Raw genomic sequence first — 17981 nt, 5'->3', positions numbered from 1 at the left:
TCCATTTAGGGATGTGAGATGCATAGGCAGGCAGGCAGGCAACAGTCTCAGGGACAGCCCCTGCTCCACTTGTTGGGGGATCCACATGAAGACCTAGCTTATAGCAGAATATTTTATATATGATATGAATGTGAAATCATTTGCTTACATTTTTATGAGGACCAGCATATAAGTTTATTTTTAATAAAATAATTCTGGTACCAAAAGAAGCTGTGACAAAAGCAAATTGATATTTCCATAATAAAAAGATATAGCAAACATAACAGTCATCTGCATATAGTTCCTGAAATATTGCATAGAGGCTTTGTCAGTGCTGGTAAGTCCGTTTCAAGGATGTCGCCCTTAGTCCATTAGTTTGGATAATGAGCCCTATAAAGTACATTTATAACTTGTGGCACTGCAAGGAGATGGATTCTAATTTTCATCCTTTTATCTAGACACATTGAAAGAAGGTCAATGGAGGGTTCTATATGATTCATTGTCCCAACACATATCAGATGACAGAGACCTGAGAATGTCCATGCATAAGTGTTTTCCTTATTTGGAAAGAGCACTTGAAAGAAATCTTTCCATGATTATCCTTTGAAGTAAAGTGGAAACAGATATTAAAAGAAGCTCTATCCCCTTTTTTCTGTTTAAAACATTATCAAACGCATGACCAGATAGCTATTCTTGAACAAAAGAGAAAGCAACACTTAACAGAAAAATAAAAGCCTTTAGTGGCTTTTACAGGCTGTGAATGATACAACACGGTATTTAATCAGCTTTCTTTTCCTCTTAGAACTGTTAAAGGTGGTAAAAAAGAAAGCCGATTTTCTAAACAAAGAAACAGCTTCTATGTTTCCAAATGTGAGGAAAGCTTGGAATTATGTAATGATGCTTTACTGGACTTACACTTACAGACTAATGGCAATACATTTATTTACAGTTTAAAAAGTGTCAGAATAACAGCCGGAATATGTCTAGTTCAGTGTCAGAAAATGTAGAGGAGTTGGCAATTTTTTTAAGCTTTACAAGGTTTCAAATTCAGAACCAGCAGTTCATTATTTAATTTTCTCAATTATTTCATTAATATGATCTTTTCTCTATGCTTATCTTCTTTATAGATGTAAAGCAATTGTAGATCAGTTTGGTCAAAGGATAATCTCTAAACATTTCGTTATTGAAGACAGTTACCTTTCTGAGAATACATGTTCCGGTGTACAGTACAGGTAAGGTGTCCTACACCCCATTACACAAGGGAAGAGAAAACTTCCGTCCATCCTCATGGTTCTGTTTTTCTTTTTTATTAGATATTTTCTTTATTTATATTTCAAATGTTATCCCCTTTCTCGCTCCCCCCAAAAGCTCCTATTCTATCCCCCTCCCCCTGCTTCTATGAGGGTGTTCCCCCACCCACCCACTCCTGCCTCCCTGCCCTTAAATTGCCCTACACTGGGGCATCCATCCTTCACAGGACCAAGGGCCTCTCCTCCCATTGATGCCTGACAAGGCTATCCTCTGCTGCATTTGCAGCTGGAGCCATGTGTCCCTTCATGGTTGGTGGTTTCGTCCCTGGGAGGTCTGTGGGTTCTGGTTGGTTGATATTGATGTTCTTCCTATGGGGTTGCTCCTTCTCTAACTCCTCCATTGGGAACCCTGTGCTCATCACAATGTTTGGCTGAGAGCATCCACCTCTATATTTGTTAGGCACTGGTAGAGCCTCTCAGGAGACAGCTATATCAGGCTTCTGTCAGCAAGCACTTGTTGGCATCCACAAAAGTGTTTTGACTGTATATGGGATGTATCCCTAGGTGGGACAGGCTCTGGATGTCCTTTCCTTCAGTCTCTGCTCTACACTTTGTCTCCGTATTTCCTCCTGTGAGTATTTTGTTCGGCTTTCTTAAGAACCAAAGCACCCAAACTTTGGTCCTCCTCCTTCATGAGCTTCATGTGGACTATGAATTGTATCTTAGCTATTCCAAGTTTCTGGGCTAATATTGACTTGTCAGTGTGTGCATACCATGTGTGTTCTTTTGTGATTGGGTTACCTCACTCAGGATGATATTTTCTAGTTCCATCCATTTGCCTAAGAATTTCATAAATTCACTGTTTTTAATAGCTGAGTAGTACTCCATTGTGTAAATGTACCACATTTTCTGTATCCATTCCTCTGTTGAGGGACATCTGGGTTCTTTCCAGCTTCTGACTATTATAAGTAAGGCTGCTATGAACATAGTAGAGCATGTGTCCTTGTTATATATTGGAGATTATTCTGGGTATATGCTGAGGAGTGGTATAACTGGGTCCTAAGCTATACCACTATGTCCAATTTTCTAAGGAACCACCAGACTAATTTTCAGAGTGGTTGTACCAGCTTGCAATCCTACCCACAATGGAGGAGTGTTCCTCTTTCTCCACATCCTCACCAGCATCTGCTGTCACCTGAGTTTTTGATCTTAACCATTCTGATTAGTGTGAGGTGGAATCTCAGGGTTGTTTTGATTTGCATTCCCCTGATGACTAAGGATGTTGAACATTTCTTTAGGTGCTTCTAAACCATTCAGTATTCCTTAGTTGAGAATTCTTTGTTTAGCTCTGTACCCCATTTTTAAAATACGGATATTTGGTTCTCTGGAGTCTAACTTCTTGAGTTCTTTGTACATATTGGATATTAGCCCTCTATCAGATGTAGGATTGGTAAAGATCTTTTCCCAATCTGTTGGTTGCAGTTTTTTTCCTATTGACAGTATCCTTTGCCTTACATAAGCTTTGCAATTTTATGAGGTCCCATTTGTCAGTTGTTGATCTTAGAGCACAAGCCATTGGTGTTTTGTTCAGGAAATTTTCCCCTGTGCCCATGTGTTCAACTTCCCCGTTTTCTCCTCTATAAGTTTCAACTGTATTACGGAGAAATATTGGTTAAAAACTATATGGTACTGGTACAGAGACAGGCAAGAAGATCAGTGGAATAGAATTGAAGACCTAGAAATGAACCCACACACCTATAGCCACTTGATATTTGACAAAGGACCTAAAATCATCCAGTGAAAAAAAGACAGAATCTTCAACAAATGGTGCTGGTTCAACTGGAGGTCAGCATGTAGAAAAATGCAGATCAAACCATTCTTATCTCCTTGTACAAAGCTCAAGTCCAAGTGGATCAAGGACCTCCACATAAAACCAGAGAACTCTGTTTTTCAAGTACTATGCAGAGGTTTGCGAAAGCAAAGGTATACTCGTATTTCTTACCATCCTTCCCTACTTGGTTCTGTTTTGAGGGGAGCCCAGCAGAATTTCTTCTCCTTTGCCTCAGCTGGAGTTTGTCTGTAGGTCATGCGTCCTTCTTTCTTGAGCCAAGAAAAGATTAAAGCCGAACTTGACTGGGTTTTGACACTTTTATCCTTACTTAAATCTTTGAAACATGCCTTCTGCTGGTTACATAACAATAAATGAAACTTATCCGTGGAATCTCAATCATGGCTTTCCTCTTTTGTGCATTACAGGCAAATTTCCAGGGCAGTCCTGATTACAGATGGATCAGTACTAAAACCCGATTCTGATCAACAGGTGACTCAGTCCTGTTTGCTTTTCTTCTTAGTATAAAAGCTGTATATCTTAAGAAATGCATGTACATGTGAATTTATTCCTGCACTAATTAACATGTCTGTCTTTACATAGCATTTTTATGGCAAGAACAGTGAAAGCCCACTCTTAGCAGATTTTACATTCATATTATAGCATTTGTAACCACAGCCCCTATGCTGTGTGTTAAATCTGTAAGAGTGAGCTTTCATTTAATTACTTGGCAAACAAGTGCCTTTTGCTCAGCAGCCCGAGTCCTGGCCTCCGAAAAGACACTGATACCTATGAGAGCATGTCTGCCTTCAAATACCACACAGCCTAGGGGTACAGATACAGACAAATAGGAAGTGCAGTTCAGTGTGACAAGGATTCGTGTGCTATAGTTTAAGGAAATAATATAGCAATTGATGTTTCACTTCGCACATTGGTCTGCCACTGTTGGTTGCTAGGTCTGGGTCTTCCATTAAACCATAGGGTTTGTGAATATATCCCAGGGTGACAGGGAGACAGAACTACAAAGGGAGCAAGTAGAGGCAAGTTTTGGAAAAAGCTAGGCTGTGAAATATAGCCTCTGAAGAGTGATGTGGAAGCGACGAGGGCTATCTCTAGAAAGTTGCTTTGTATTTTATCTGTTTAAACAGTCAGCAAAGGAGTTGACCTACTCAGGTAAGAAAGAGTAATTTATGTGTTGAAGTCCAACCAAAATCAGAGATGAACCAGGCAAAGGACTGCCCTTAGAAATGTGACTTATATTGAAATAAGAGGATGAAAATGAGACTAAGTTTGGGAATTGACGAATTCTGATCTTTAAATTACAAGTGAAGTCCTCTCTCAAGTATGATGCTTACAAGCAAGTTCAAACTTCAAAGAAAAACATGCCGTTAATCACTTCATGGAGTGCACTGTTCTATGTATGTTTTCTTAAGCAGCACCAATGGTCCAGTCAAGTCTGAAGATTGTAGACTTACAGGATCATGAATCTGCTCCAGCCCTCTCATCTCTTTTAATCTTTTATTACCATTCTGTCTGTTCATAGACATATAAACCATTATCCCCCTATATCTTCTGAATATTATCATCTATCTTCTACTTTCTTCCTTTCCTTTGCCATAGATGCAATGGTGGGTATCCTAACACCTGCAGTTCCCATGTTGCTAGAGCCTTCCTCTGCAGCAACAGAGAAACTCCTCTTTCCCATGTCTGGTTATTAATTGTATCTGTATCAGTGAGGGCCAATTAAGAAAACTATGGCCGGGCGTGGTGGCGCATGCCTTTAGTCCTAGCACTCGGGAGGCAGAGGCAGGTGGATCTGAGTTCGAGGCCAGCCTGGTCTACAAAGTGAGTTCCAGGACAGCCAGGGCTATACAGAGAAACCCTGTCTAGAAAAACTAAAAAAAATAAAAAAGAAAGAAAGAAAGAAAACTATGTAACCAAACAGATTGGCCCTCCCACATAGTTGCAGTTTCAGCTGAACTGAGCTGGGTCCTGTTCGCCTTACAAATTCTCCCATTGGTTTTTGATCACTTGCTCATTCACCTCCATGGCTAGTACCCGTCTTCACTTTCTAACCTGCTCTGTTCATCTTCTTGTTTCTCTGGGTAAAATTAAATACCCACCATGCACAAAGGAATTTGGATGTCTGCCCTACATTCCATGATATGTGTGTAACATGACTGAGAAATCTGTCTCTCCCTTGTCTTTTAGTAACCTCCTTCACAGGTACCTTTGATACATACATGAGCAATTGAGTGAGCATACATATATAAAACTCACTCTTTCATATACACATACAGACACATCCACTGAGTTTTTAAATTACAAACAAAGAAAACAACCTGTTCTCTTGACTCTGTCTCCATCTGTATTGAGTGCTCATTCTCTCCCCCTTTAAATAGTATTTTCTGTACAAGACTCTTGCTGCTTCCAGCTCCTAAATTCAGTCATTTCTAAACCACGATGCGGCTTCTGCCCATACACTTCCACTAAAATTTTTCTTACTGAATATATTAAAAACTATGATAGTTAGTGTCAGGAAGAACTTTTTTCCTTTCAAATAAATCTTTTTTTATATATTTTTTATTGGATATTTTCTTTATTTACATTTCAAATGCTTTCCCCTTTCCAGGTCTCCCCTTTGGAAACTCCCTATCCCATTCCCCCTCCCCCTGCCTCTATGAGGGTGTTCACCCCACCCACCCACCCACCCACTTCCAACTTTCAGCCCAGCATTCCCCTACACTGGGGCATTGAGCACCTTCAGGCCCAAGGGCCTCTCCTCTCATTGATGTTCAACAAGGCCATCCACTGCCACATAGGCTACCAGAGCCATGGGTCCCTCCATGTGTATTCTTTGGTTGGTGGTCCAGTCTCCCAGAGCTCCAGGGGGTCTAGCCTGTTGACACTGTTGATCCCTGCTGCGAGCATCCACCTCTGGATTTGTCAGGCTCTGACACTTTTTAATTTTTCTGCCAGAACTTTCCTGATGATTTTGACAATATTTTTTTGCTATCTTTGGCTTCCATGCCCTGTGCCTTCCTCATAACACTGACAGTTTCTTCTCTGCATATCTGAAGCTCTTTTTTATCCTATCATTTAATATCAAAATTCTCCCTTCATCCATCTACATTATACTTCTCTCTGCACACACAACAAATAATTTTGTGTGTCCCCATAGTCTCAACTTCACATGAATGCTGGAGGCCACCTCCTGGAGGCCTGAGTGGTACCAGAACCATATGTCAAAGGTTTTTTGGGTTTCTGTCAAGAGATTTCTTCACTTAAAGGTGAAGCCACTGTCTTCTGTTGTCCCACTGCTTGTCATCTTGTGCTCACTGTTGCGGAGAATAGACCTGATACTGTTCGAGCCTCACAAACTTCCTTCTCTCTGACATCTCCTCTACCTTTTTGTCTTAGTCAGGGTTTCTATTCCTGCACAAACATCATGACCAAGAAGCAAGTTGGGGAGGAAAGGGTTTATTCAGCTTACACTTCCATACTGCTGTTCATCACCAAGGAAATCAGGACTGGAACTCAAGCAGGTCAGAAAGCAGGAGCTGATGCAGAGGCCATGGAGGGATGTTCTTTACTGGCTTGCTTCCCCTGGCTTGCTCAGCCTGCTCTCTTATAGAACCCAAGACTAGCAGCCCAGAGATGGTCCCACCCACAAGGGGCCTTTCCCCCTTAATCACTAATTGAGAAAATACCCCACAGCTGGATCTCTTGGAGGCATTACCTCAACTGAAGCTCCTTTCTCTGTGATAACTCCAGCTGTGTCAAGTTGACACAAAACTAGCCAGTACAGTACCCATGTACTTCATAAATATTGTCTCAGTTCTTTCCTTTTCTCATGGTTTATTTACTGTTCCCATGTATACCATCTTCCTTGTAACTGGTCACCCTGCTTCACATCAGTCTTTTTCAGACCAGTCTTCCCTCCATGTATCTGAGACAGTTAACAGTCCTTTATTACCCCCAGCCCCTTCCTCCCTTCCTCTCTTTTTCTTGCACTCTTCCCACTTCTCTTTATATCTTCACTTTGAATCGAAGGTAGAACTAAGAAGCGTAGAGAACAGAGAAAAACAAGAAGACAGTCCAGGCACACTTCATGGTGATAGTAGAGGGCTGACTAGTTCTCCCTTAACATCTCCTCTGTGAAACACCAGGCAGCCAACATCTCAGCTTTCAGGTGAGGGAGGTGCTCCAGTGGAACAATACTGATTGTATCTCAGTAATAAATCATGATAATTGCAGGAGCCAAAAGAAATTCTTCTCTGTTGGTTGAGTAATTAAAGGAACATTTTCAGTTATGGCCATATTTTTAGTCCTAGTCATTTCATTATTTCACAGTGTTCAATGTCTTGGTGGTTTCTCTCTTTGATGCTAAAGTACATTTTCTATCCTTAATAGCAGCAGAGGGAGTAAAAAGGAACATGGAGACCTGTTTTTGAGATATCATAAGCCCCAAAATAGATAGCAAATAGGACAGTATTGCTATCAAAACAATTTCTATTTTAAAAATGTGTTGTAGTTGCTTCCTTTTTGGGGTATGAATATGGCCATCCTAATCAAATTGTCACCACGGTACATGTAGGGAAAAGGGAAGATGGTGCTTTCTCTTTTGCTAGCATTTCTTTAAGAGGATATAATTTTCTCAGATTGAAGACTTGATAGAGGAGAAACACTGAAACCTTAACTCTACAGAGAAACATTGGTCTGGTAGCCATGTAAAGCCTTTATAATCTGAGCCATGTAACATAAATAGTAGATAAGGTCACTTATGGATATAATCTGATTTCAAGGAGCAGAGTGCTCTTATTTTGACAGTAATGTTACAGTTGCATTCCTTTCTGAATAGTATATGATATGTGATGGATGAAATCAGTCTTAAAATTTTGAATTATTTGTGGTTGAGGAGGATCATATAAACAATAAATAATGAAGAAATTGGATATTGAGACATGTGTGTTGCATCTTTTATATTTTACTCCAAATAAAATCATTATAAGCCAAATTTGTTTTCAAATATCAAAGGATATTTGGGAACTTGGAAGTTAGCTGTATCAAGAGAGCAAAATGGAAGAGACCTAACAGTTATTTCTGTTATGTATTCCTGGTTTTCAGGTCTCCATTTTGACAGTGCCAGCAGAAGAGTCAGGAAGTTTTGCTGTTCGAGTCATTGAGTTATGCTCTTCAACAATGACATGCATGAAAGGCACATGTAAGAACAGTATTCTCATATTCATTCGTTCTCATTCTCTCTCTCTCTCTCTCTCCCCTACGTGCTTCTTTGAAAACTTAGTTATTAAAATTTCTAATGATTATATAATACAGAAAATCTATATTAGACACAATACAGGTTTTGATACATATATACGTTGTATGATGTATTACTTAATGTTGGAAGGTTCTATGCAGAAAATCTTGTCATCTGCAAACAGTGATGAACTCCAGCTTTTACCAGTATGGATATCTTTTATTAAAATCGTGTCCTGTCCAGTTGTTCTAGCTAGGACTTCTACCAGTGTGGTGAATAGAAGCAATGAATGCGGATGTGCATCTTTTTAAAGATATACTTCTCCCTTCTTTCTATCATACTGGGAACTGAACATGCAGCCTCTTGTACGCTGGGTGATGTAGTGCAGAGCCACAACTTCAGCCTTCATATTCATTGTTGACTTTAACACAATTTCTTTGCTTATTTGCAGAAAATGACCATCAAGAGTGATAACCGTATGGACTTAAAGAACTTGACATTAACCTTAATAGTGATTTTTACAGTGCTTAATATTTGCCCAGTACCCTAGGGAGAAGTGGGTTTCCCTTCTGTGTCTCACTTTCTCTAGGTAGGTGCGAGTTCAAGTTTCCAGACCGTAGCAAAATTGCGCCACAGCTTGGAAGCAAGTGTTCAGTACACAGAACTGTGGCACATACTTCATGTCCAAACTATAACATGTGATTCAGTTTACCATGTGGAGCATTTATTTTTAAATCTCTGTGATGTATAAATGTTTTACATGATTGTGACATGTGACTTTTTTTTTCTTTATCATAGTTCAACAAATATAGATCAGAGAGAACTGTGACATTTGTCTTTCTGAGCCTGGGTTACCTCAATTCAGTGTGACCTTTTCTGGTTCTATCCATTTCCCTGCAGAGTTTATGATTTCCTTTTTCTTTTCAACTGAATAGTATTTCATAGTTCATATGAAACACATTTTTATTGTCAGTTAAAGAACATTTAGGTATTGTTTTCATCTCATGAAGTAGACCTCAAATCCAATCAAAAGGCGGTTGCTCGCTCCCATAACATTTGGGCCACAATAACATCAGTATATATTGCAGTCTAGTCTCTATTCTAGGTCACAGGGGGCCACAGGGTGTATAGATGGATGATACTAATATTAGTTCTCTCCTCCAGTACTCTACAGACGACCTACTTCTTAGCACCATGAACGTTCATCAGTTGGGGTGCAGCTTCTAGTTGGGCACCAAATCTCAGTGTTCAATGGCACAGGTGTTGTCTTCAGAAATAGGACTTTACCATCAGGTTGTGGAGAACAACCAGTAACCATGGCAGTAAGCTTTGATGTTTGGTGGGAGCATCTGTGGAACCTCTTTGGCCAATGATTCAGTAAGCTGTAACTTATTCCTGTCACTTGGAGCTTTTACTTGGTAGCGTAAAATGTCTAGCTGGGATGCTGTCTCCTCCATTATCTTAGCAAGCCTCTACATTAATAAATTTCCTTGTGCTTTTTCAAAAGGCCTTTAGTATTAGCTGCTGTCCCTTCCCATATTCCCTCCTTTACCGTGATCTCCCATCCCCTTCTCTTTCCCCTTCTAGAGAAGTTTCCCATTTAATGTTCCACAGCACTGTTTTTTCCTCTTTGGTAGATTTCCTCTTCTCCCCTTCTCCCTTAGGAGTTACGTAACTACTCTGATTATTTTGTCTTGTGCCTTTATGCCTTTGTGTATATGATTCCTTTCAACTAGAATGACCTTGATAATTATTTAAATCCTTCATCCTTCAGATTGTAACTCAGATCGTACTGTGTTTCTTTTAGTGGCTCATTCCTGCAGTGACACATTTGTACCATTGTTTAGATAGAGCCCTGCATTTCTCTATAGATTAGCAATTTCATATTATTTACTGTTTATTCCACATTAGTGATTATAATAATAAATGATATATACTAAGTACCAGATATATGCTTGTATCATGATTGACTATATTTTTTTTTACAATTTATATCAATTCTAAGATAGATACAGCCCCATGTACATTCTATAGTTTTAGCTAGACAAACGGAGCATCAAAAACAAAATAGTCTTAAGGGTGACAGACAGAATAAGCAGGATTTGAACTTAGAATTTGCACAACATTTTAAATCTACACTTTAATCACTGTGCTATACTGCTTCTCAAAGAAATTCTAACATGACTATAGATGGGATGTTTTTCTTCAAAATGGAAAGAACAGAATTATGGCTTACTATCTATATATTCCTTAAGCATGTAATACTCATGCTTAGCCCCATTAAAAATGAAAATAAACATAGTTACACTTTTATAAAAATGTAACAGCATGTGATAAAGGGTTTGTTACTCAGCTTTATTAAATTGTTCTAATGCAGTAAGCAGGTATCATTCTTGTTTTAAAAATGACAATCTCTACAGTTTGTAAGGAGTGTACCCATTAGGTTTAGCAAATGAAAAATGAAAAATTGTAAAGAACCGTGTCTTCATAAGTAATGAAGCTGAAAAATATTGAAACTGGAAAATGTATTTAAGTAAGCTGTTTTGGTCTCATATACCTGACCTTCTGGGGGTGGGTTTCTCTCTTGACTCCATAGGAAATGTAAAGAGAACACTAGTATTATAAAAAGAACTTTGGTTCAAGCTTCTACAGAATTAACTCCATTTAGTTCCTTCGGATTGGTTCCATTTTTTAGCTTACTGTGTCTTGTTTCTTCACTCGAAGATTCTGCTATTTAATTTTGTTTGTGGATGTGTATGTGTGGTAATAGGAATGGGTATTTAAAACAATTGAGCTACATCCTAGCAATATCCCCTACTCAGCCTGGGAATTAGCCTAAATGATATTTAGAGAGATGGAGCTGCACAAGCCTCCAGAAGCCCCGAGTCACGCAGGCACTTTTGTTTTGTAATATATGACAGGATTTTTGTTTTGTTTTATGTTTTTGGTGTTTTGTTTTGTTTTGTTTTTTTCGAGACAGGGTTTCTCTGTATAGCCCTGGCTGTATTTTTTAAGAAGACTGGTGGCCAGGGTCATTTGGCTTCTGAATCCCTTGCTGCCTTACTTGTTTCTACCTTATACAATTTTCTCTGTGGTTTTTACTATAGCTTGATGACTTTATATCAATTTAATACTGAGAATGTAGACAACCTGGCTGTTTTTCTCTTGCTCCTAGCCTGAAAGACGTAAGCTTGAGCTCATTACTTATGCTTTGCCTTGTACCAGAGAAAAAGAGAAGTTTTTGATCACTTTAAATCTTTTCATTCATTATGCAGTATGTATTATATTTAAAGGTAATAGAGTTAATAGCTTGACATACTATATAACAAGACAAGAAAGATACTGAGATAGAAACTGATATATTTATCATTTACTTACTATTACTTAACTGATATTTGGCTTCTGATTTTTCTTCTTTTCTTATGCTTTTAGCCTGTTCACAGACATTTAGGAGCAATTTATAGCTCAGATATTAAAAGGTCTTTAATGGCTTATTTCCTGTTGCTCCCTTACTTAAGAGTCATTGATGCATTGATGTTCTATATAGTTTCAAATTGTATATAGTTTCAAGTTGTTCTGTTCTTCATCAGTCTTCTAAAATAGAATTAGTCTGAGTATATCACAGAAAGCTTCCATGTGTCTGATTCTCATTCTCTCTCTCTTTCTCTCTCTCTCTCTCTCTCTCTCTCTCTCTCTCTCTCTCTCTCTCTCACATCTATTTCAAGTCAGGGGAAAACACAGGCAAATATACTGTGCTTTTATTTTACATATGCAAACCTGCTTCTGCCTCATTTATTTTTCTCATTTGAAGCTTCCCAATGATAAGCATATTACTTCATTCTGAATGTCCACCATCACTGTCTTCCAAACTACTGCCCAGTGTCTTCTGAAGGTTTTCTCTTTCTTCCTAAACCTCTGAATAAAGCACATCATGGACACAATAGAACGTGTTCTCAAAATTAACATAATTATTTCTTCAGTCTAATTCAGAAACATTTTCATTCTTTCTCTTGTCAAGAAAATGCTAAATAGAACTATGTTATGTGTTAAGAGCTCACATTTTGGATTCTCTTTTCTGGATTTCCCATATTCTAATTATGGTAAACTGTGAATGATATTCCAGTTTGCTTGTAATATATAGCTATCAAAAACTAAAATAGTACCCCAAAATAATTCTATACATGCAAACTTGATGTATTTTCAGGCATTTAACTATAAAGGAATTTTGAAATGACTTGTTTTTCCTGTGCACGATTAGTAGAAAAGCACATTTCTAGATGATAATAATCTATACCCACACACTTACACACACACACACACACATACACACACACACAGCCAGATAAATGGAACAAAGCACCTGTACTTGCCCTGAAACCAGACTGTAATGACGGAATCCTGAGTGAAACTCATCATTCTTCTTATTGGAAGAATCACTTGACAAATGTTGGCAAGCACTGTAACTAATGTAGTTATACCAGAGGAAATCAGATGTAATCCATATATATTCCAGTGAGGCTGGACTGTATCCGTTCCTCAGAGGAAACAAAATGAGATTTATAGAAAGTAAATTCTGTGAACTTTGGTGACTTAAGTTATGGTTGTTAAAGAAATGCATTTTAAATATTCCAGAGTTTACCCAAGAGCCAATCAAGTTGTATGTAAGATGCACTTAATACAAAATGATGACTTTTATTGTAAAGATGGGCAAAGATTTAAGTGTTGAAAGATTTTGAGATAAAATCTGTTTGTTCTTCTAACATATGCGTTATACAAACTTACTGCTTTCAGAAAAAAAGCCGTTAACTCTTTATTAAAGATCTTTTTATACTTTAATGGTAGTCTTTACCTTTCAAATTTTTGAAAATAATTATATAAGAACAAAATATGATATTATGATCTATATACATTGTAAAATCTATAGTTGAAATGATTAACATATCCATCACTGCATATACATATATACATATATATATATATACACACACACACATACATACATACACATACACACACTTTGAAAAATCTATTGTTCATGCAGTACAGTCAGTAAATTTTGTAATGTAGTGCCCCAAATGTAAACTAATCATTAAGCCTGTTGCTCCTGTCCAACCAAAACTCTTCACACTTGGATGATTGTGTCTTTCTCCTCTTCTACCCTTGGTTATGACTTTTATTTTGTGTTCCCATAATGCTGACTTTTAAAAGTTGTGTGTGTGTGTGTGTGTGTATGTTTGTATGTGTAGTTGAGAAGAGAATATATATATATATATATATATAACTAACCATTAATCTTTATTTGTTTTACATGTATTGAAATACCATTGTACCTCACAAATATATAAAATTATCATGTATTAATCACATACACAAAGCCATGCTGAAGGAGATGGAAATGCCAGTTATCTTGGTTTGGTCATTATGCATTGCATGCATGTTTTATTGAATTACTGTACTATTATTCCACATATATATGTAAAATTAAAGTAACTTTTATAAAACAAGACTAAAGCTGACTTAGCTCCTAAGGAAACGAGAGATTCCTTCATTCAAAATAAAAATGTTTTTGATATCTTATTGAATTCGTTTTCAGTACTTTAGAAGGGGGTCTCATAGGAAAAGGTTAACCACTGGTTACAAATGTCTTCAGTCACGTGTCCTTTATTCAGCACACTCTACTATGCAGTGGTGTGTGTCCTCGGCTAGTTTCTTTTAGAACTAAAACTTTGTTTTAACTATCGTTAATTACCTTTTAAGCACATATCTCCCACTTGCTTGCTATGCTATATTAAAATTTACAGGTATCACAATCATTGTTTATTACAGTCCATTGTAAGTCATCAGTGCCCTTGAAGGCTACTGAGGTGGTTAGGCCCGTGCTTCTCTACTGTGCTGTTGTCATTCCTGCGTCTCCCTTCTTCTTGTCAGGCTGTCTCACTGCACCTGTCAGCAAGCTCTTTCTGTCCACATAATGTACTGAATAAAAAAGAAAAGAAAACAAAAATGTAACATTTAGTAGTTAAAATTTTCTCAGCACAAACCAGAAATAACTGTTCACAAAACTTGTTTGGAACACTGGTATCTCTCCCAAAATATCTTATCTGCTATTCATAATATGCAGAGGGTCAGAAAACATGATAAATAAACTTGCCTATAATACCTCTACTATTAGCATAAGAAAGTCTTTAGCAAGAAATTGGGCAGTAAATTTTGTAATGTCTTAGGTGCTTATACTTCCTGGTTTTCGACTATGTGAAAAAAATCCCTTGGATAAGTGGCACAGTATTGTACTTGCATTGATAACAAGAGACCAGTGCTTAAAGCTGTCTATTTCATAGCCTTGATTAGGGAGTTAATATATTGTTTGTAAAGGAGTAATATTACATTTCTAAAAATACTTACATTAACTCAAATTCATGTTCTCTTCGCTAATTTCATTTTCTGCTACTGGGATAGTTTAGAATTTGACATTGTATTTTGTAAAACCAAACAAGTTGTATTATATACTAAATGAAGGGTGTTTTTTCCCTAAGATCACTTATGAATGAGCAAACATCATTTCTGTAACCTTTCTGTTTGACATTCAAGTTCATGTTTTTATAGTTGTTATTCATATGCTATGCAGTTTGAAATTTTTTCCATACATAATAATCAGGCAGCAACAGCTGTTTTATTCTGGGAATTTATGTTACAGGAAGTTATTTATCTGTTATATGATTATAGATTTGTGAATATCACATATAATAATGAATAATCTAAAGTTTTATGTAGGGTCTTGTTTGTATACATCTTTCTGCTTTTACAACCCTAATGAGAAAATGTTACATACCTTTTATAAAATGAGTTTAGATAATTTAAAAGTTTTCAGTGTCTTCTTTCATTTTTCAGTTGCTGCTTGAAAATGTGATATTTCAAATTGCTTTTATTAGTATCGTTACAAAGCACAGATTTTATTTTACAGCAATCATAACTTTTTTTTTTCTTTTTGATCTTAGGTTAACATTCTGGAATTTTTTTTTGACCTGAAATCTTTCTCTGAAAGTGCAAGTTGGGTCAAGTTTTTCAAGGTTGCATTTTGGAACTAAATTGTGTGATATATGTCAAACTCAGTTCCCCATTTGGCACTATAAAGGAAATATGTTTTCTGACCCTTTCCCTTTTATGGACACAGCCATGTATTCTTATTTGTGCTATCTTACATAAATTACAGCTGGCTTTATGACTACATGTGAAAGATAAGTTATGAGCCACATCAGCCCCTATACATATAAATTATGATTTCTTTGCTTATACAACAAAACACACTTTGTTGACTAGCCTATGATGCAAAATCCCTTAAAAATCTTTGGAACAGCTTTGTGGGCTTGTAGGTAGTGAATTCGACCTAATTCCACCTTCAGTGCATTCTAACTTCAGAACCTTTCTCAATAGCCATTTACTTATTCATGGTTAATATTCAGGTATTAATGCTATCCATTTTTGGTTGAAACGTCTATTATCATTTTTTAAAGATTTATTTATTATTATATCTAAGTACACTGTAGCTGTCTTCAGACTCAACCAGAAGAGGGCATCAGATCTCATCACAGATGGTTGTGAGCCACCATGTGAGATTTGAACTCAGAAACTCCAGAAGACCTCTTAACTGCTGAGCCATCTCTCCAGTCCCCCTGCTATCATTTTTAAATATGGTTTTAAGTAGGGGTTGGCTTCCTAAGACTTAGCACTGCTTGGGCAGATGACCTAACACTACTCCCCTGCGTAGTCATCAGGACACTGAGGCCTGAGAGAGAAACTGCCTTCGCATTACACATATAGAAAGCAGAAAAACGAAAGAGTCCAGGTAGACTGTCTCAATCAGCTGTGTCTTTCTGTGTACTGCTTAGTGGAAACCCCATGTGTTCCTAAATACCTTGTGAGTGATAGCAGTTTTCCAAAACAAATTTTATGAGTAGTTGTTTCTGGTTTTGTGTTGAAATAACTTTGACTTTAGATGTTAGGTTTTTGTTTTGTTTTGTTTTCTTTTTCTTTTTCTTTTTTTTTTTTTCAGTGAAAACTTGGGATTAGTAACCGGTTTTAGAAGGGTTATTATTGCATCCTGAGAATTAAATGTTATTTTAAAATATGATTTCTTAATGTCAATACAAGTCTATATGTATTATTATCACAAGAATGAAATACATTGAGTTCTCTTTTTAGCCCAGTAAACCTTCAACCAGTTTGTGAATAAAGTAAGAGGAATATAGTTTGTAAATCTCACAGTAATAATTTCACATGATGCCTGTGGGGAATGTTGCAACATGTATTACATATTGTATAATGTTAGTAACAGTTGTCAATAGGAGCTAGTTAAATATAATGCTTTTAGGAAAGTGTTTACCCTGCCTGATTTAATTTCTTCACATTTATTGAGTGAGATAATTCCTTGGAGAAAAATTAAACTCATGAAATGTGAGTGTTTTATAGAGAAGAGGAGAAATATGACAATATATTTTACATGTTAACACAGTCACATATTTTTCATTATGCATCCTTTGAACACAGCTATGTTTACAAATGCAGTTTTTCATAAGGCTCAAATAATTTCAAATACTGTTATTTCTAACAGTATTAATATTTATTCATGCTAGCACAACTATAATAGCCTATAAATGTATTCATTGGAATCTAATTAGTAAGCATATATTATAAGAGCATATGGAATAGAATTTTTGAGAATTTCACAGGGTTGTAAACTTTTAACTATTTAAACAATTAAATTTCTTTTGGGTTGAATAGATGCTATAATTTTTACATCTCAATCCAAATGCCATTATTGTATGACACTTTTAAAATATAAACAGAAAAGTAAGACTTACTGAAATCTATCACTTGGTGTTTTATAAGAAGCAAGGGTTGAGCATCTATATAGTGACTTCCATGTAGTTACCACACTGTATGAAGTGTTTCTTATTATGAGGAGCATCGCTGATCTTAATGGCTGTGTGTAGTTTCTATAGATGGTGACAGTCACGCTATAGCTTTTCATAAGAGTAGAGAAGGCAGATGGTCCACCAGTATATAGTCTGATCAGATCTAGCACAGGCAGCCTGCTGCTTTTTACTACCTTTGAGAAATCTGTTTCATCTCACCATCTATGTGTTTCCTCAATTAGAAAATCATAGTGTTGTAATATGAGTTGTATAAAATATTATTTATAACATGCATATAGTAATTGTAATACGACAGTTCTAAGATGTTTAAAATTCATTAAGAATTTTAAAAATGGCCGGGCAGTGATGGCGCACACCTGTAATCCCAGCACTTGGGAGGCAGAGACAGGCAGATATCTGAGTTCAAGGCCAGCTTGGTCTACAGAGTGAGTTCAAGGCCAGCCAGGGCTACACAGAGAAACCCTGTCTTTAAAAAAAACAAACAAAAAAAAAAACAAAAAAAAAAGAATTTTAAAAATGTATAATAATTTTTTGAGTATTTCTTGGCAGATTTAATTTGAGGATGGTAAAATCTCTTTGTACTTTTCCTTCTGTCTTGGTAGATCAGTTTCCTGCATTTCATATAGAAACCAGTTATATTTTACTCATATCATAAGTGTACATGCAGGTGCACTGATGTGTACACACATCTCTTCAACAGTGGTAAAGATTAATGCCTGCTCATGACAAGA

The 17981-nt window shown here is 36.8% G+C and overlaps 1 protein-coding gene across 11 annotated transcripts in view; it reads left to right on the top strand.

Moving 5' to 3' along the window:
- Nucleotides 1–17981, top strand: part of Chm (choroidermia (RAB escort protein 1)) — a 144948-nt gene that overhangs the window by 112412 nt on the left and 14555 nt on the right. For 9 of the 11 annotated variants that reach the window (XM_006528381.3, XM_006528383.4, NM_001370788.1 and 6 more), the window contains 3 exons: nt 1107–1211; nt 3486–3549; nt 8185–8281. In XM_006528381.3, the coding sequence (XP_006528444.1) occupies nt 1107–1211; nt 3486–3549; nt 8185–8281 (266 nt within the window). Of the gene's footprint in view, nt 1–1106; nt 1212–3485; nt 3550–8184; nt 8282–8768; nt 8907–9481; nt 9695–17981 lie in introns of all 11 variants that reach the window. The other 2 variants (XR_001782732.1, XR_387043.3) reach the window with 2 other exon arrangements.

Source organism: Mus musculus, chromosome X, assembly GCF_000001635.26.
Source record: "Mus musculus strain C57BL/6J chromosome X, GRCm38.p6 C57BL/6J".
Taxonomy (NCBI): Eukaryota; Metazoa; Chordata; class Mammalia; order Rodentia; family Muridae; genus Mus; species Mus musculus.
The sequence above is the reverse complement of the archived record's forward strand: the minus strand, read 5'-3'. Positions and strand labels throughout refer to the sequence as shown.